The 19457-nt window shown below is 64.8% G+C and overlaps 1 protein-coding gene across 1 annotated transcript; it reads right to left on the bottom strand.

Moving 5' to 3' along the window:
• Positions 1-914: 914 nt before the first annotated feature.
• Positions 915-18585, bottom strand: PLEKHA2 (pleckstrin homology domain containing A2). The gene is made up of 12 exons (XM_086767921.1): positions 18474-18585; positions 14241-14404; positions 13442-13498; positions 11930-11978; positions 10923-11020; positions 8477-8623; positions 6007-6153; positions 5776-5844; positions 5545-5615; positions 4658-4721; positions 4118-4195; positions 915-3677 (listed from the first exon to the last, which is right to left on the bottom strand). Exons 2-12 carry the CDS (start codon positions 14379-14381, stop codon positions 3336-3338), a joined length of 1263 nt encoding a protein of 420 aa, XP_086624047.1. The 5' UTR covers positions 14382-14404; positions 18474-18585; the 3' UTR covers positions 915-3335.
• Between the last annotated feature and the right edge of the window lie 872 nt (positions 18586-19457).

The following is a 19457-nucleotide window of genomic DNA, read 5'->3' as shown; positions in this document are numbered from 1 at the left end:
AGTGCCCATGGCCTGGAGACAGATGGCTGCCACTCCCAGCTGCCCTGTTCCCTACCTGCCATGCACGGGGAGCAAGGGATGCCCCTCGCCCAGTGAGTCTGTCCCCTCCTTTTCTAGCAATGACAAAACAGATCCAGCACTTTTTTTTTAATGCAGAGGCCACGACGGCCCTTTGCCCTCCCCTCAGTGCTTTTCCCCGCTGGAGCTGGCTGGGGGCCGGTGTCCAGTGGGGCGTGGGGTGCTGTGGGGCACCGTGGGGCGAGCAGCCCAGCTGGCTGTAGCGGGGGCTCCAAGGGGCTGCAGCCGCAAGCATGGCACGAGAGACACCGGGCAGGACTTTGGCAGCTCCGTGCAGCATCCCGAGAGCTCCCCCGGCACGCGATCGCCGCTCCCCTTGCACGCAGGGCGGCACCCATCGGTGGCCCCCCTGGCTTCCCCAGCTGCTGTCTTGTCCCCTCACCCCAGCAGGGACAGCGTTCCCCCCCCAGCAATCGTTACCCAAAATACACGATGCCAATGGCCAGCCTGGAAAAGCAACTGGGATTTCCTTCTTTATTTAAAAACACAGGAAAAAAGGGCATTCGATCTCCTGCGGCCAGCATTCACAGGCACGGGGCGGGAGGCGGGTACCCGACACCATGGGAGTCACAGAGCATCGCCCGCGCGAGGCACCCAGCCCTAAGAGCACTTGAAACCCACAGCCAGCCGGCTGAAACCGCGTGGGAGCTTTCACAGAAAAGAGCAAACCCATCTCTCACACCACTTTTTTCCGCACCAGACACCTCGAACCTGCACACATCCCTAGGAAAGCAGGGGAAACGCGCAGCACGCATTTCGTTTTCAAACGGGAGCAGCTGCGGGGGGGGGGGGGGGGGGGGGGGAATGCATCCCCCCCCAGGTGGCAGAGCCAGCAGGCAAACACAGAGGTGAGGGGACACCAGTCTGCTTTAAAAATTGCTGCAAAGCTCCATGCAGGTCTGGCTGCATCTGCCTGGTCATCGGGGATGGGAGAGAAATTCCTCCCCGCAGCACCCCGGACAGGTCTGGAGCCCGGCTCGACATTGAACGCGCTTGTTTGGGTCTCGCATCCGTCCTGGGGATGTGGGGAGGGTGGGAACAGCAACAGGAATGTTGCAACAGCGCTGGAGCCACTGGTAATTTCTCCTACTGGATAATTAACCCTAATTGTGCAACGAGCTTCTGCTTTACCATCCCAGGCCCGAGGAGACTTTGCAATTACCAAGCAACAAAAGACCTTGGTGCTGCGTGGTTTTGAAGCCTTGCACAAAGTACCCATCGTCCCTCCACATCTGATGTTCTCCAGAAAGGAGGTCAGAGCGCTATCACCGAACGCTGACTGTACGACTGATGGGCTTACCAAACTACCGAAACATTTCTGAAACACCATGTTACGAGCCAAACAGCAAGTCAGCCTTAAAAAAAAAAAAATAAAATAAAGTTCAAACGCTACTGCAAATGAAGCGAAAAGGGAACAGCACGATCTAGGTTTCTACAATTAAATAACAAATATTAGCACTCACCCTGTACCGCTTGCAGCGATTCCCACTCATTTCCAGAGTTCCAGCCTTCTCCAGCATCTCCACACAACCCCTCTCAGCCACTCTCCCCCGCGGATTTGGGAGGCCCCCTCACCACCCCCGCCAGGCACCTTCAGCTGAGCCTGCCCCGGCCCCGGCGCCGTGCGGCCCCTCCGACGCAGGAGGGGATCCAGGCAGGAGGATGCTGTTCCAATCTTGCCGAGATGCACCGGGCTGATCAGCGCCTCGGGGCTCAGCCCATGCGGGTCCCTGGAGCCCCGGCTGCGCCGAGCCAGCTGAGGCACAGCTGCCAAACAGCTGGCGACACGGAAAGGGCAGGGACAAACCCAATGTGTTTGCTCCTGGGGAGCACACTGAGCTGATTTTGCAGAACAGAGAACACGTAATGCCAAAATAAAAAAAAAAAAAAAAAAAGAAAGAAAAAAAAAAGAAAAAGAACAGGTAACTAGTCCACAATAGAGCCTTGTTAACTCCCGAGCACTCCCTGCGCTGCTAAGCTTGCGATGCAACTCCCACACCAGCCACACAGATTTATCGGCTGGCACCATCCGGGATGGCAAAGCGCGCGCCACGCCCGATGCGGGACACAGCAGAGCAGCTGGGCCAAGGCAAGCGCATTTTAAATCCACGCGCCTGTCAGCAGGGCCCCGTGCAGCCCCTGGCCCCTGGCTCGTGTCAGCTTAATGCGGTTCAGACCTCGCTGCCTAGGGAACTCCTGGATTTTCCACAGGCCCCTCGACAGGTGTGACTGGGTATGGAAATGAGGGGTTCGTGTCGCTCTACAAACTGCTGCTGGTTCTCATTTCAAGGCAGGCAGCAGGCGAGTTGGCTGGACGAGTCTTACCAGTTCCGTGCGCACGCTTGGCTTCCGTTGCTTTTTGCTACAAGCGCTTCACCAGCCGGGCACCGCTTGCTGGTGCCCAGATGTAGGCAGTGCAAAACCGACACCCTACCTGCGGATCCTCCCGCGCCGGGACCCACCCTGGCTCCGGCTGCCTGCCCAGGCCCACGCTCCAGGTACCAACAAGGGGCTGAGCCTGTGGTGCTGTGGTCTAACAGTGGCCACTGATACAAAAAGACGTCATTAAAAGCCAACGGATTTGTTGACATGCCATTAGGCAGGCAGGGTGAAGTCTCCTAGGGAAAAAGTCACCCGAAGGGGAACGCAGCGCGTCCCTCGTGCGGGCGTCTGCGGGCTGGCATCTCCCCGGCTCTGCCCGGGCTGCCTGGGGAAGGCTCAGCAGCACAAGAGGGGAGAAAAATGTTTGTCCAAACACAAGAAAGGCCACGCTCCCCTTCACGCCTGCGAGACCTCCTGCCGCTTCCTTCAGGCTTGGTTTTTGAGGGAAATTACGTGGTTGCAGAAGAGGATGCTCCCTCACTGGGGCCGTGCTGGGGACCAGCGATTCCCGCCCCGCGCAGCGAGCGACGGCGGCATGAGGCTTCTGCCGTTCGCCCTGCCCGGAGGCAGCTTCCCAAATGTGGAACCACCCGGGGCAGAGCCCAGGAGCAGGCAGGGACCCCGCTCCCCGGCAGAGCAGGGCGCTGGGACGCGGGTCCAGCCGGATCCTGTATCGCAGGGAAGGGCAGCGGTGGAGGGAAGGGGCCGCTTTGTCCCCGCCGAGATGATGGGGTGAGCTCGGTCCGAGGTGCTGAGCAGATGCATGGAGACCAGCTGTCCCGGGCACGGCACGGCCGCGCACCCCAAAACACCCCACGGGGATCCCCAGAAGCCAGGGAGGCGGCGTGCGGAGCTGGGGGTGGCTCGGTGCCTGGTCAGACATCGGAGGTCCGGATGCTTTCATCATCCAGGTTGAAGGCGAACGGCTTCTCCTGGAGATGCTGCGGCTCCGACTTGTGCCGCACGCGCTTGCCCGGCGCGGCTCCGGCCTCGCGCTCCGTGAAGGCCGGCAGGAACACCGAGTCTCTCAGCGGCACAGGCATCTCCTCCGGCACCGGCTGCTTCCCCTCCGCCTGCGGCACTGGCGTCCAGGGCTGCCAGGAGGAGGAGGAGGCTTTGCAGAGCGCTCGCCTCTCCTCCGTCGCCTGCCTGTGCTGGGCGGGGGCCGAGGAGCCCCCGGGCCGCACTGAGAAGCTGGATCTCACGAAGGACATTTCCTGCAAGGACAGATGCGGAGTGAGCGCTGGCCGGGGCTGGGCGTTCGCGTGTGCAATGCTGTGAGTGACTTGCAAAGCTCTGGGGACCAGGACCTGGCCCTCTGCACACTCCGCAGAAAGGGAAAAAAAAAAAAAAAAAAAAAAAGATGCGAGGCAAACGGAAAGCCTGAATGAAACGGCCCTTTGCCCCCAGCCAGGCTCTTGCTCGTGCCTCGGAGCAGGGCAGGGCTCATGCAGGGCGAGCTCGACGGCCGAGTCTCGCTTTTCCTTCTTTTTCGAGGAAACTTTTCCAGAGCCTGGCAAACACAGCCAGAGAGGGCAGGGATCACATCCTGGGAACAGGCTAACTGAGCGCTTATGCAATCCGCTAAATAAATATCTGGTACGTTGGCATAATCTTCATTTGACACTGAACGCGGAGCAGAAAGGACGTGACCTACCCTTGGGCGAGTCTTCAGGGCCTGGACTGCCCCCGCGATGGCTCGGATCCAGCTGTGCATGTCCTCAGGGCTGTCTGCCTGCAGAACACACCAGCCCCAGTGAGACTCGCCTTCTGCGAGCCCCCGGGGTTGACCCCCGCCGCAGCGACGCGTGGGCACGCAGTGGGACAGACTACCGGCTTCCCTGCATGACTGCTGCTCAGTTATCCTTGCTAAAAAAAAAAAAAAAAAAAATCACTGCATCACCCCATCTCCCTCTCCGGGGAGGCGCAGACGTGGCCCCGCGCCCTCAGGACGCTCACCGGATCGCCCTGTTCTGCTCTGCGTTTTGCTGCTCGTGCAAACGGCTGCTGTTAGAAACGAGCCCGAGGGGAGAAGCGAGAGCGCCCGGCATTCTCCCCGGCTGCCCCGCAAAGCTGCTGCCGACTCCTCTGCGCTTACCGGCCACGCGGCTGCCTGGGAGCAGCCCCGGTCACGGGAACGCGGCCGGCGCGAGCTGAACCCGCCGCCCAGGAAAGCGACGCCGCCCGGCTGCCTCACCTGGATGTAGAAGGTCCGGGAGCTCGTGATGATTTCAAAGAGGTTGTCCCGCATCAGGAGGTCACTAGAAACAGCGAGGAAGAGACGGTCACTACCCAGACGCTATTGCAGATGGAAAAAAAAAAAATAATAATCCGTATTTACCCTCATCTCTAGAGGGGCTGGGAAAAAACATATTGAAGGCAAACCTTGGATCTCCTCAGGATTTTGGGCAGACTCCAGCTCCCCAGAGACCTCAGCTACAAACACTCTCTGGAGGGGCTGCAGGCAAACCTGAGCCCCTCCCCAGACCCCTAATCCTTCTCATTAAATCCTTCTCATATGCTTACTTATTAAGCATAAAAATTCAAATATATATTAATAAAACATATTTTTACTTTAGCTAAAGAGGTTTATTTCCTTAGTTCATTTTCCATTGCAAGTTCTCAAGTTACTTTGATTTTCCCAGCGTTTGCCGCAGTGAATTGTTCCCAAGGCACCGCGGAGCCACTGTGCCGGTTTGAGGAGGGCACCCACACGCGGCGCCGGGCCGCTCTGTGAACACCGCTGCCGCTCCCCACGCGCTGCTGTCCCCGCGCTCCGTGGATGGGAGCGGAGAGCTGCAGGAGCAGGCTGTCCAGCAGAGACGGCCTCAGCGCCAGGCGAGCAGCAGGGACGGCGTCCCGCGTCCAGCCACATTTCCGCGACTCTGCTAAGAAGGGCAAGGGCACGGCCGCGCAGCCCGGCCCGGTCCCGGCACACAGCCGCTCTTTGGGGCCGTTGGAGCCAAGTTCCCCTCCTCCGGCTCAGCTCCTCAGGGAGCTGCTTCCCCATCCGCAGCCGAAGCGGCCGGAGCTTCCAATTGCTGCTCCCTGGGGCTACGGCAGGGAAACGGACGGGAGCATTACCCAGACTTGACCAGGCACTCGTGGGTCTTGCAGACATCCTTCAGGAGAATCGAACGCAAGGGCTCCTTGTCCTGTGGAGACGAGAGGAGAGGAGACGGTGACGGGCCTGCCTGGCCCCTCGGGCTGGCAGCGCTGGGCTGCGCATTCCGCCAAGCCCCCCGTGCTGGCATGCAAGCACAGTGGCCCCAGACCCCTGCTCGGGAGCAGCCGGTCCAGGCAAGGGCTGCTCACCTGCTCACACTTGTAGTAACTGATGGAAAACTCATCCAGAACAAAGTACCGGCGCTTCCAGCTCTTCCTCTGGAAAAGAGAGGAGGAAACCGCTCCGTGCTGGGCTCCGGTGCTCTCCCCCTCGCTCTGCTGGTCCAGCATCCCGAGCATCCCCAGAGCATCCCCGATGCGCAGGAGCAGCCAGCCCAATGCCACCCCGCCCACGGTGCAGGGGACCCCCCCCCCACTCACCACGTTCCCCTGCTTCACGCAGTAGCCGCTCTTCAGGACGGGGGGCCCGGCGGGTGGCTTGGTGGCCGAGGTGGGGATGTAGCTCTGCGAGCGCCGCAGCAGCGGGTGGGCGGCCGGGTCGCTGCCCTCCCCTCCATCCCCGCCGTTCTGCAACGGGAGAGCACAGCGTTACGGGGAGCACGGAGGGAGCAGGGAGGGGAACCCCCTGCTAGAAGGCAGGACGCTGGAGCCAGAGGGAAGAGCAGCCCGCGGCCAGCCCCGGGCACGGCCCTACGTGCCACACGCTGGGTGCAACGCCCAGGCGTGAGCAGGGGAACGCAGCAGAGCTGAGAGCGGGAGCCAGACGAACCCCAGTCAGAGAGCAGGGATGCTTTCCAACTGGAGAAGGCAGTATACGATGGGAACAAACCGTGTGGGAAAGCTGGAAAGTCTGCGCTTTGCACTTCCACAGCCAAATTCTCCCAAAACAAATGGAGATGTCTGGAGCTCAGGTAGAAAACTCGCCCTTCCCTGGCCCCGCGCTGTCTCTCCCCAAGCGCCACGCTCGCAGCACTGAGCATGGAGGGGCCACGTGCCCCCCACCCGTCGGCTCGCCCCAAGCACTCCCCAGCACGTCCCAAGGGCCAGACCCTGCCCCCTGCCCGCACTGCCCCTCTCTCCCCGCACCGCCCCGTCTCCTGTCCCCCCAGCAGCGCTGAGCATGGCTGAGACGAAACATCTGCGCTCACCTCCTTCCCCCATCCCTCCAACCCCTTCCTCCGGCTCGAGCTGAGGTTTGAGAATTGCCACGGCAGCGGGCGGCTCTGGCTGCCACCAGCCATACATGGCACCCGCGCCGGGGCGCCTGCGCTGCGGTTAACCGGCGGCCTGCCCGCGCCGCGCCTTCGGCAGCCTGCCCCGGCCTCCCCAGGACAGAGAGGAGCTGCAATTCGGCTGGCCCCACGCTGCTGCCCGGCGCCTCCGGAGAGCGGCGAGAGGAGCTGCAGCCCGGCCGGGAAGGAGAAGCTGGAAGCTGCGCCCGCTCCCCTCGCTCGGGCTGCACCGGCTCTGCGGAGCGTGACGGATGTACACATCCAAATCCAGAGATGGGGACGCTGCTGGAACAGGGAGCGCCACAGCCGGGAGCCGGGGCGATGCCGTTGGGGTGCAGCCGGAGCGCGGGGCTCCCCACGCGGGGCAGAGTCAGGAAACCACGGGCGCGCCCAGGAAGCTGCAGCGGGGGAATCGCCATTTCACACGGGGCAAGCCGCAAGAGCACGGAAAACAGTCCAGCAGCTGCGGCACCGCCTTTAAAAAACCCCCCTGGGGAAAGAACGACACAGGGCGAGGACAGAACCAGCGGTTTTTGGGGAGGAGAGGGAGGCAGGCTCGAGGGCAGGAGGAACGAGCAGCTTTAACTCACCCAAACAAAAAAGAAAAGGTGCTGGGCTGGCTGCTGACACGTGTTTGCAGCGCAGGGCGCAGAGGGAAGCAGGGGCGAGGCACAGCCTTCCCCACCCCACGCACAGGCCGAGGATCCAGCAGCGTCCCGCGGGGCAGCGGCACCGGGAAGGGACGGCTGCTCGCCCAGCCCCGACCCCCTGCGCCTCTGCACCCCGGTCCCCAACAAATCCTGCGGCCAGGGAAGCGTTAAAAGCACCTGCCAGCGAAAAACTGCTACAGTGATCTAATTCTCCGCTCTATTTTTAGTGCTGCCGCTGATAAGAGCTGAAGCGAGACCCAGAGCCGGGCGGGGGCCAAAGGTGGGAGACAGCGACGGCCACACGCGCACCCGGCCACGTGCCGAGGGACGGGGGCACGGAGCCAGGGCAAGCGGTGCCCGCCAGCCCCTCAGGGACCCTTCAGCTGCTTCGATGGGGGCACCAACACGGACTCGCTCTGCCCCAGGCACCCGACTGGGGCATCCGGACCCAGGATGGGCAGGTGGACGGAGCGGGGTGGCTGGGAAGGCGAGCAGATCCGCAGCCGCCTCTGCCTCACACCCTGTTGTCTCATCGCGCTTCGGGGCGAGACAGAGGAGAGGTGCGACGGTGCGAAGTGCGGCTATTTATACACCCGAGTGGGAAGGGCTCGCAGGCACCAAGCTGGCTTCCAGAAATGAAAGTGCGAACCAGCCCCCTCAGCAGCCCAAACCAGCAACTGGACCCCCCGGACGCCCGAGCACCCCCAGCCCCAGCCCAGCGCCGGGGGACCCATGTCCACAGGCTCCACTGCTCCGACACGCGGGCTGGCGAGGGACCCTGCAAAGCCCAGCTCCAGCACCGAAGGGCCCACGGCAGCGAGGTGCGGGGCCAGCAAAGCGGGATGCGGTGGGAATGCCCTCGCCCAGCCAGGCACAGGGAAAGCTGTTGCCTTGTCTGCTCATGCCCATCAGGAGCTGCTCTTAAACCACGGGGAGCAGAGAGGGCAAAGCGGGGTGCTGATGTCGCCGGGATTTTACCCCCGGATTTGGGACAGTGCACCGGCTCACCTGGTTGATGGAGATGGGCGTGTGGACCACCACCCCCCCGATGATCTCAGTTTTGTAGGCCACCTGGGGCTTCCTCTCCTGGGCCTGGGGCACCACTGGGGGCTTCGCGATCTCCGCGGCCGGTGGGACGCTGCCGCCCTTCGGCACCTGCGGGAGGAAGACAGGGGGTGAAGGGCACAGGCAGGACCATGCCAGCAGCCCCACACCAGGCACCATTGTCTCTATCCTCCCAGCAACATGCCTTCAAAACCAATAAATAAAGAAGCCACCCCAATTAAGGAGGGTGTGGGCCCCACCCGGGCGGTTTGCAGGAGGTGCTGAGGTGGGAGAGGGCAGGTGATGAGTAATTAAGCATCGCCTCACACGGGTCTGCGACGCGCCTCTGCAGCCCACTGCTCTGTGGGATGCCTGCCCCACGCCCGCACGTCCCGCAGCAACGCGCAGCGGGCAGGTTGTGTCTCCACTGCGAGTGGCCCCGCGTCCCCGGGACGTGGCTCCCAGCACCAGCATCCTCCCCTTCCCCCTCGCAGCCCCTTCCCTCTGCACCCAGCTCTGGACAGAAAGGCACGTTTCCAGGTTTTCCTTCCCGAGTCTGCACTTCCACTTCTCCAGTGCCACTAATGGGGGTCTCTGGCTCCAGCCCGCCCTCCTGCCTCGCACCCCAAAGCGCGTGGGGAGCGACACGCGGTCCTCTCTGTGCAAGCTGCACCGTGCACCGGCTGCCGGCTGGGCAGCGCAGAGCTCTCGGCTGCTCTGGAGACCCCAGGGCAGGCGGCCGGGCTCATGCTTTGGCTGAGACCTGGCTTGAGTCTTGGGGGGCAGAGGTCGGGGCCAACACCTCACAAACCCAGGTGCAGGAGAGGCGTGGGAGGAGGGGACGCAGGGCCGAGGACAAGACCCCGGGTGCTCCCCAGCAGCCACACTCAGCTGGTGGGGCAGGGAGTGGCGGTGCATTCAGGCACCATCGCCTCCTCCTTCGGAAACACCGCTCCCGCACGCCCACGCTGCACGGCCCGCTGCAGGGCACCGGCGCCCGCGGGCACCGGCACATCGTCTTCCTGCCCCGGCAATGCGGGTGAGTGCGAGGCCGGTTAGCGGCGAGGCTGGGGAGCCGGCACAGGCCGCCCGGCCGCAGGAAGCAGTTTCCCAACGCAGATGCCGAGCCATGGTGTGCGCAGGCAGCGGGAAGGAGCTGCGTCTCTGCAGGGAGCAGGGCAAGGGGAAGGTGCTGCTCGGCACCCGGCACGGGTAGGTGCCGCCAGCCCCAGCCTCCTGGTGCCAAGCGGAGCGGAGCCCCTGGCCACGGTCACACCAGCCTGCTGCACGCCCCGCACCGTCAGCTGCTGAGGCCCCGGCTACGAGACAGCGCAGGGTGAGGAAACACAGGAACCGATTTCCCAAGAGCAGAGGAGAAATCTCCGTGAGAAGCAGAACCTGGATCTCCGCAGCGGGAGCAATGCCCAAACCGCTGCCCCATCCTTCCCGTCCCACTGCGGCCAGAGGCCTAAGGAAACCCGGTGCTAATGGGGACCCACGGGAAGCTGCAGGGTGAGGAGAGCGATTTCCCGGGCAGGGCAGAGCGGCAGCATCCCAGCAGCCCGGCGTTTCCCAGCCAGGCTGCGAGAACCCCTCCCTGCAGCGCTGCAGGAGCCGCTGGGCCAGCCGGGACACGGCCGGAGCCGGGAAGGGCCGGCCAGCAGCGGGGTACCAGAATCACCGCGGTTCATTGCAGGAACAGAAGATGCGTCTCCTCCTACCGCCGGGCCAGGCAGCAGCCCCCCTGCGACCCCCCGCCCGGCACCCCCGGCACGCAGGCACCGCCACCTGAGCGTCCAACACGGCATGCGGATGGAGCTTCCATGCCGCTGCGCCGGAGAAGAAGCTCAGTAGCGTCCCTCACTGCCAGGAGCTGCGGGCAGCGAGGAGCGCAGACTCAGCGAGTTACCGGGTCAGCGACCATTAATTCACGGTCACGCGAACACACAGCACACGAGAGGAGACGGCAGACAAACTCCTCCGGATCCAGGCGCAACCCGCCCCACGGTGCCCACAGCGCGGGGCATTTGCTACTCCTCGTCACGAGAGCCAGCGTTCCGGGAAGAATAAAAACTGAGTAAATAAATTACTGAAGCACAAGACAGACGCCCTTTGACAGCCACGGCGAGCAGCTGGGAGGGTATCCCATCCGACAGAAGGGAAACGGCCCCGGCGCAGGCGGGGATGGGGATGGATCCTGTGGGACCTTCCCAGGGTGCAGGCGCCGTCCCCCACAGCGATGGGCAGGGAGGGCGCAGGTGCACGAGCAAACAGCTCCCCAGGCAGGACTGGGCAGGTGAGTGAGGAGGAGAGCACGGCAAGGGGAAAAGCGCAGCTCTGCCAGGCATTTATCGCGCAGCCCATCAAGGCGGGACACGGCAACGCCGGCGATGAGCGCTACGCAGCCTACCGTGATCTTACTGGCCCGGTTCAGCGCCTCCACCCAGTCCTGCAGGTCCTTCTGGTCGCTGGCTTGTAGGAAATAGCGCTGGGACAACGCATTGATAACTAGCGGAGAAGGGAACGGGAGGAAGAGTTAGGGAACCCCTCTCAGCGCTTGGCATTATCAAAGCCAATTAAACCATAAATCACCAGGACAGCATCTCCCAACTCCCCGTCCCACAGCGACCTGCGGATCCTCACACCAGAGCTCACGGAGGGTGGGGCTGAAGCCAGGCTAAAACCTGCGGCACGGCCCAGACTAGGACCTGACCTAGTGCTGAAGCCGCCCTCGGACGGGGCGTTGAGGGGCCCTTGGCCCTTCCTTCGCTCAGGTATTTTTAGCTGCACAGGATTTTGCTGAAACTCCCAGGAGCCTCGCGCCTCGGGCTCCTCCGGAGCAGCCCCATCCGGCGCGGGGATGCACCATGCGCCTGGTCTTTGTCTCGGGCCGCATCCCTTCTGGTGAAGGACTGCAGAGGCCACGCCGACCCCGTGGGATAAGCGTGTGCTCGTGCTGTCGTTTCTGTGGCTTTAAACCTGAGTTCACGGCTCGTGCACAGGGCACCGAGGCAGCGAGAGTTGCGGTGAGGCCATTTTGGGGGGGGGCATTGGACATGGAGCACCCCTTCCTTGCACCAACACGAACAGAAGCTTACTGTATTGCACAATGAGTACAGCACAACGGGACCCAGGGAAAGGATTTGGGAGCCCAGCGAAAGCCGTGGTCCGAGCAGGGGACTGTCACGGGGGGGACCCACAGGGTCCTGCCTCCGCATCCCGCGGGGGGGTCACAGCGGCAGGGCCACCACGCGACGTGCCAGGCGGCAGCCCCTTCCCTCCCCGACCGCAGGGACGCTGTGGGCAGGTCCCACGGCTCTGTGCTCCGGTGCTCGGGGAGGAGGCAGCGAAGCCGCAGGCTGCGGCGGTGGGGTGGGCGCCCTCCCCGCAGAGCCCCGCCGCGGCCCCCTTACTCACCAAAGCAGAACGGAGTTTTCGGCTTCTGCTTCGGGGTGGCGATGCTAACCTGCAAGGGAGCAAATTAAGGGACAAATTAAAGATATCAGCACGCACGAGAGCTGGAAGTTTCCACCCACAGACCCGTGGGGCAGGACCCCCAGCAGCACATCCCTCGGGGGGACCGGCGCATCCTGCGCCCACGAGGACGACGCGCGCGGCGCGAGCCCAGGAGCCGCGGCACAGCTGCGCGAGCTCGTGGGAACCAGCCCGTGTCGGATGCAGCGCAGGGCACACGCAGCAACGAACGCGCGGTCCCAGGGGAAGGTCAGCGCGGAGACGGGGCTTTCATCCCCCGCCGGCCCCCCCGGCGCTGGCCGCGCTGCAAAGCAAAGAGCGGAAAGTGGAAAGCTTTCAAAGGCCTCAAAGACGCGAGTTTCTGCTGGACGAACACAGTTGCTCTTGTCAGCAATTAAGAAAATTGAGGGAAAATAGCAATGGTTTCTCCCTAAAGAGCAGGAATCATTTATATAAGAATAATATTCCCCGGGGCTCAAGCACTGCATTCATGGAGTATTTACTCTGACAGGCTTCCTCCTCCGGAGCCAGTCTATAATGCTTTAAATATGTTTTCTCAAGCAAACCTCCCTTTTTCCAGCGTATTTACAGTTGGCAGTTAAAGCCGCCGGCACAACCTAATCCCGCGGTTTGTGACCAAAGGCTGTCCTACAGCGATGTTCATTTAGACTAAGACGTATATAATTTAATAGCGAGGCTCTTTCCGAAATGGGGAAGGCTCAACCTCCCAGCGTTGCTTCATCTGCGCTTAATTTATAAGTCATGATTCAGCAGGAACAGAGAGATCCGTCCAGCTCTCCATCCGGCCCTGGCACGGAGCTGAGCCCAGCACGGCAGCCACGAGCCCCCGCTCCCCCAGCAGCAGCCGAGGGGCAGCTCCGCTTTCCGCAGCCGCGCTCGCAGCCGCGGCTCCGTGTTCCAGTCGCCGGCCCCGCGCAGCCATCGCTTGTCGCACTGTTTTCGCGGGGAAGAGGGGTAACGCCATTAAGACACGCAGGAGACCCCCAGCACGGCGGGGAGCTACTGGTGCCCCCAGCCCACCGCGAGAAGGACCCTGGGACCATCTCTGCCTCCCCAGCCTCACTGGGTCTGACAGTCCCACAGAGGAGTGCCAAAGCTCCCACCGACACCGTGCTCCAGCCCCACTTGGCCCCTGCCGCTCTGCGTCCCCGTGGCAGAGTGGTTCCTCCGCCCGCGCCCCGACCCCGCAGCCCATCCCACACCTGTCTGCGGGCGAAGGCGAGCACCGGCCCCAGCGCTGGGATCGGCCGTGCTGCGGGGATACCCCCCCCCTTCCCACAGCTCAGGCTCCTGTTCCAGGGAGAGCGGCAGGGGCTCGGGCAGGACCCGGCCTCCAGCGCTGCCGGGACGAGCCGTTGCCTCTCCCGGGAAAGCCGCACGGGTACGGGGACAACGGGGAGCGCTCGCTTTCCCTCCACCCCACCCCGCCATTACCTTGGAGATGTAGGTCAGCTGCAGAGACCCGACAGCGCCCGCGCCGATAGCCAGGTTCTGCAAAACATTTAACGAGCCACGGCAGTTAAACGCCAGAGGCAAGGCCGGCTGCTGCTCGGCATCAGCGGGGTCGGGCAGCAGAAGCAGCGGCCGCACCGCGGCCTCGGCCACTTCCCGTCTCTGTGCACCTGGTTCACCTCGCGCCCCCCGGCAGCTGGGCCCGGCCACGCTGCGCTGCACCCGAGCGCCGTGCCCTCCTCGGTCCCGCTCCAAACCGCCCGCCCTGCTCAGCACCCCGTGCAGCAGCACCTCAGGTGCAAGGTGGGCTCCGACGCCCGCCTCGCGCAGCTGGGCGAGCGGGGGTCTGTGCCAACGCCGGCCAGGAGGCCGCGGGCGCTGGCCGCTTCCCCTTTCCGCGCGGAGTGAAGAGCCTGCTGTGAGATGCTCTTCAGGAAGGCAGGTGCCTCCCCAGCCGCCAGCAGTGCTCAGACCCGCAGGGTTTGCAGGAGGGTCTTCCTAGAGCTCCGCTCGGGCTCCCGCTCTCGTCTGCAAGCTCCGGTGGGGTCTCAGTGGCTCCGGGCGGTGCGAAGCTGCAGCGGTGGTGGGGGTTGTTCTGCCGGAGGCCGTGACCACGCTCAGCCAGGGGAGAGCCCGACAGACAAAGGATGCGGCGGAGAGCATCCTCCTTCGAGGACCCGAGGAGAGGCCTCGGCCAGGGCAGCCCGAGATGCAGCTAAAGACGCGCCGACGCTTCCGCGGATGCAGGCAGCGTGAAACCAGGACCGGCGCGGGCGCCTACCTGGGGGTTGTCCATGTACCAGAGGAGGCAGTTGGCCTGGGTGTCCAGGATGAAATACCTCCGCAGAAACTTCCCGCAGGTCTCATTTTCTTCGATGTCCAGGAACCCGCAGATACGGTTCTGGCGATCCACGTACGGCATGCCGGGCTCCTTCTCGCATCACCCTGCGGAGGGACGGGCAGGGAGAGGTGGGCGCTCTGCTCCCCGGAGAGCCGCTCCCGCGCCTGCAGCCACCTCAACCCACCGGTGCCGGGCGTGCCGGGACGCCAGCGCCGTCGCTCAGCCCCCATCCGAGCTCGCCAGAGGGAGAGACAGCTGCCAGGGCCGACCCAAGCGAGGACGTTAGCAGCTTCCCCTCGCTGAGAAACCGGGCGATTGCACAAACGGGTTCCTCCCCGCGCAGGCGTACAGCGTCCCCAGCCCCGAGAGCCGCCGACCCCGCCGCGGCCGGGAGCTCCAAGGGCGTGGAAGCCCGCACGAGGCTCGGCTCCTTGGCCGGCTCCCCGCTCCCCACGGCCGCCAGCCGAGCTTTCTGCCGGCCCAGCTTCCCAACCTGCCCAAACCTCCCGCCGCCCCTCCCAGGCCGCCGCACCCCCGGCTTCATGCACGAAGAGCAAAGCCAAACCGCCGCCGCCAGCGCACCAGCCCTGGGTGCGGGGCAGATCTGACCGGCGAGCAGGACTGAAATAGCTCGGCGAGGAACTGCAGGTCTTCGGAAAGCCGGGAGTTGCAGACGGACTCAGCCACCGCACACTGCCAGAGAAACGCTGGCCGGCCTGGCTGCGAGACCACTCGTGGCACCAGGCAGCACCACGGCCACCGGGACGTCCCGGGGCAGCGCCAGCGCGGTGCCGAGTGACGGCCCTAGGCCCCAAACTGCCCTGTCACAGCGGCAGCCGCGTCTGGAGACCTCAGCAACCCTGTGCCACAGCTCGGCCACCGAGGGAGGACAAAGTAGCCACAAGGGATTTGATGCGAGATGCCAGATCCCTGGGAACCGTAACAAAAAATAATCCCGAAGCGGAGTGCGCGCTAGAGAGAGCCCGAGCACGCTCCCAGGAAATGGAAAACAATCTGCAACTCCAGCAGAAAATCTGTGCAGCCAGGATGCCGAGTCAGCAGGGAAAACAATGACCCATCGCCGCGGGGCCAAGCCGTGTCACCAGGTCCGTGGGGGCACGGACCCTCCCTGACCGGCCAGGAGGTGCCCGCCGAGCCCCAGACCGCAGAGCACGGTGGCCGCGGTGCCCGTGAGTGGGCTCTGCTTGTGACCCCCGTGGGCGCAAGATGCGGGGAGCCCGAGCATCGCTCTCGGTCACCCCGCGGGAGCGGCGGCTGCTTTGAGTCAGCGGGAGTGGGCGCGCGGGAGTGGGCGCGCGTTTCCACCACTTCAGTCCGGCAGCAGCTGCCGCCCACCGCGCGCGGCAGAGCCGTGGCACGGGGAGCCCCGCAGCACCGCCACAACGGGGCTGGCCCGGCAGACTGGGTCTCTGCGCCGTCGCTTCCAGCCCCGCGCGGGGAGCGAAGGCAGCACCCAGTGTGCGCAGCCCGTCCCCTTGCCCGGGCAGAGCCCCCGCACCGCGGGGTGGGGACGGCGGCAGCGGTCACCGAAAGGATGCGAGCTGAACCTGCTGCGGTTTGTCCGGTAGAAGAGGGGGGACTGGCACAGGTGCCAGAAGCGGAGGCTGCACAAATAAGAGATGTCATGCAGAAAAGGAGGAAATACTATTTTTGAGCCGAAGCGCTGCAGCGGAGAGGGGCCCTGAGCGGCGAGGGTTGTGCAAGAGCTGTGGCGCAGCTGCAAAGGTGGAGGTGGCAGAAAACACGGGAACCTGTCGTCAGGACGGCAGAGCTTATCGCCGGCGCTGCACAGATGGGTATCGGGGCTTCTCTAAAGGCAAACCGTGCTGCCGCCGTGGAAGGGGCTGTTTTAGAACAACGCCTTTGCCCCGGTGCGAGGGTTCTGTGGGCACCGCTTTTTTGTGGGCAGGAGGAAGCACAGAAAGCAGATTCCCAGGTGCCTTCCACCACACCGACACGTTAGATCCGGCCTCAGAAATGATCTCTTCCTCCTGCTGCTTATGAAAGTCCGGAGGTTTCTGCTCACGAGGGCGATGAGGAAGAGCCGAGGTGTGCAGCGCAGGGACGAGCCCCCAGCCCCTCGGGACATCTCCTGGGACTCCCCACGTTCCCTGCCATCCTTAATTAACACGGGCTCAGCCAAGAGCCCACAAACCAGCTCAGCTCTTCCGTGCTAGCTGACCCTGGATTGCACTTGGACACACAAAAACCCTTGAGCAGGGGAGAGGGGAGATCGCAGCCGCCCCGAACTCTGCCCTGCGCTCCTGCCAGCCAGCCCGGCCCTCCCTGTGTCCCACCACCCCTCTGTCTCCTCGCAGCCACTCAGAACTGCGCTTTCCCACGGGACAAGGATAAAAGCAGCATCTCCAGCCCCGCTGGTCTGTGGGTATTTGGTCTTCCCGCTCAGGAAATGCTGTGTTTGCACTAACGTTTACTATTTATACACCACGTTGTAAACTCCAACTCACAAATATTTCCATGGGGGACCCAAACTTGCGTTGGCTGCAGGAAGGACACAAGACTAAGCCTGAGGGGGACAATAAAAGGGACCTCATAGAATCATTTAGAAGTGGGGATGCGTCCCTGAAGGCTCAGAGCGAGGAGGCGCTCCAGAGGACATCCTTCATGGAAACACCACGGACACCACGCTGGCGCCGGGCACGGGAAGCTCTCATTTACAGACGATGCCCACGCCGGATTCAGGGAGGCCGACCCACCCTCCGACGATGACCTGAACTTCCCGAGCATCGCACCGCATCGGGCCCTCAGGATCCCCTTTATGAATTTATGCCACTTCGTAACAAAGCACATCCGAGGCCTCCAGGACTCTTCCTCAACACTGAAGCAACTGACTTCCCAGCTTTTTCAGTCATAATATCCCACCAAGAAGGACAACCTTTTTCTGGCTCAGTTCGTGAGATGACAAGGGCAATTAGGCCGTAGAAGAAGATTTACAGAAGAAATACCCTCTCGCCTGCCTCCCGAGACGCGGGCAAGCCCTTCCCAGCACACGAGAGTGCAGGGCGCCATCCAAACGGCACCCAAGCTGCTCTCGGCGGTCACTGCTCCAAGCCCTCGTGTGCAGCCGCGCAGCCAGACTTTCCAGGAAGCTCCCCGGATGCCAGCGCTGTGCCGCACCACTGTGCCCTGCTCTGCCCCGCTCCCGGCACTCGTGCACGGCTGCAGCCATGGCCCGTGGGAACCCGTGGCAGGAGACGCCAAGGCCATGGGAGACCGGACATCCAGAGCATCGCAGCAGCCAGAGGCACAGCGCGGCCCGTCACACCTGTGGGCAGCCCCGCCATCCTCCTCCTCCTCCTCCTCCCTCACGCCTGCCTGTCCGAGCTGCCCCAGCACGGGCTGGGGCGCAGGACCACCACCTCCGATTCCCGAGGGCCCGGAACCGCGATGCCCGCGGCTCCCACGCAGCTCCCAGGCGGCGCGGGCCACGGCTGCGAGGCACAGCGCTTGCTGCACCACTTCCTTCTACCTGGGCCGGCGAAGGAGCCTCCAGCGCTCGCCTCGCCGACGTCTATCCGGCACGCGACAGCTCGCCACCCGCTCCCGCTCATTCCCGACGCTCCCTCGGTGGGACCACGAACCCGCTGGAAGGCGGCCTGGCAGCCGCGGGGACGCGTTTCTTCGGCTCCCCACGGAAAAACTGCCCGAGGAGCACGGCTGCGGACCCCGCACCCTCCCCGCACGCCTGCCGCCAGCCCCGCAGACCCACGGCACAGCCCCACCCGTGCAGCACCCCCAGCTTTCCCATGGGGACCCCGCTCCCGAACGCGCCGGCCGTCCCAGCGGGAGCAGCCCCCTCCCCGCCTCCAGCCCCCTCCCCGCAAAGCGAGAGCCGCACCGCTGCAAACCCGGAGGCGGGGGGGGTGGCCCTGCCCACCCGAGGCGTGGATGCTCCCAGCTCCCGGACGGGAGCTTCTGCCGCACGCCGGGACCCACGGACCAGCCCCACGGAGCCGTTCCACCTCGGGGCCGCTCCCCCGGGGCAGCCCCTTCTCGGGGCGGGGTGGAGGGAAGATGCGGTCGGGACAGCGCGGGGTCCCCACCCCGACCCGCGGAGTCCCCGCAGAAGCACCCGAGAGGCAGCGCTGCCCACGGGAGGCTCCGCGGACACGCGTGGCCCCCGGCACTCACCCGCCCCGCCGCGTCCCTGCGCTGCGCCCCCCGCGCGCGGCCGGCGGGGCGGGGGCGGGCCGGGGGCTGCGGGCGGGGCGCGGGGCGGGGGAGGGGCGGGCCCTTGGCTCCGCCGCCGCTCTTTCCGGGTTCGTTCCGGCTCCCATGAGCAAACCCGGCCCCGGATGTGAGTGCGGGGCGCTGGGCTCCGCGGCGGCCCCGTGGGTGCTCCCCCCTCGCAGCCGCTGTGGGGGCCCTGGAGCGGGGCTGGGGCCAGCCCGCCCGACCCCCCTCTCGAGCTTTGCACCTCACCGCGGGGTGGGGGGGCCCTCTGAGAGCCCCCGGCTCGGGCCCCTCCTTGGAGAAGCCCCCAGCCCCGACGGAGAGCCCACTCCGTCCGTCCGTGCCCCCCGCGCTGCACCGCAGCACGTCGGGGGGGGGTTTCCCGGGCCCCTCCCACGGGAACGGCTGCGCCCCCGCCACGGGAAACCGCGTCCCCGGGGGGCTGCGACCCTGCCTGAGACCCTGCCCAGGCCCGGAGCCACCGGCGCAGCCCACTCGTGCGCCGGGATGCTGGGAACTGCGAGGGGCTTCTGCAGCCGGCCCCCGCCCCGACACGGGCACCGAGTCCCAGCGCTTCCCACCCGCGTGTGGCATCGCCTCCCCCTTGCGACACCTTTCCCACTCCCGGGGCCCTGTTCCGCGTGGAACGGCCAACACGGGTGGGAGAGCGGCGCCCGCCTCCCGTGGGCTGCCCTGGCTCCTGCCCGGCACTCAGGCCGGCCGGCACCGTTTTTGCGTGACCCAGGTCCCGCCAGCCCTGCGAGGTGTCCCCATGAGGGCACACACGTTTTCCCGCAGCCGAAAGCCCTACCTGGCTCGGCCGATGGAGCCCCGGAAAGCCAGTGGTGCCCCCCCCCAGGGATGGCCCTGCGGGGTCCCTGGCCGGAGGCTGCCACCGGCTCTGCTGGCGTCCAGGCAATGCAAACGCCGCAGCCTCCAGCC

This window comes from Chlamydotis macqueenii, chromosome 27 (assembly GCF_036417535.1).
Source record: "Chlamydotis macqueenii isolate bChlMac1 chromosome 27, bChlMac1.mat, whole genome shotgun sequence".
NCBI lineage: Eukaryota > Metazoa > Chordata > Aves > Otidiformes > Otididae > Chlamydotis > Chlamydotis macqueenii.
This window is presented reverse-complemented; position numbering and strand designations above follow the sequence as displayed.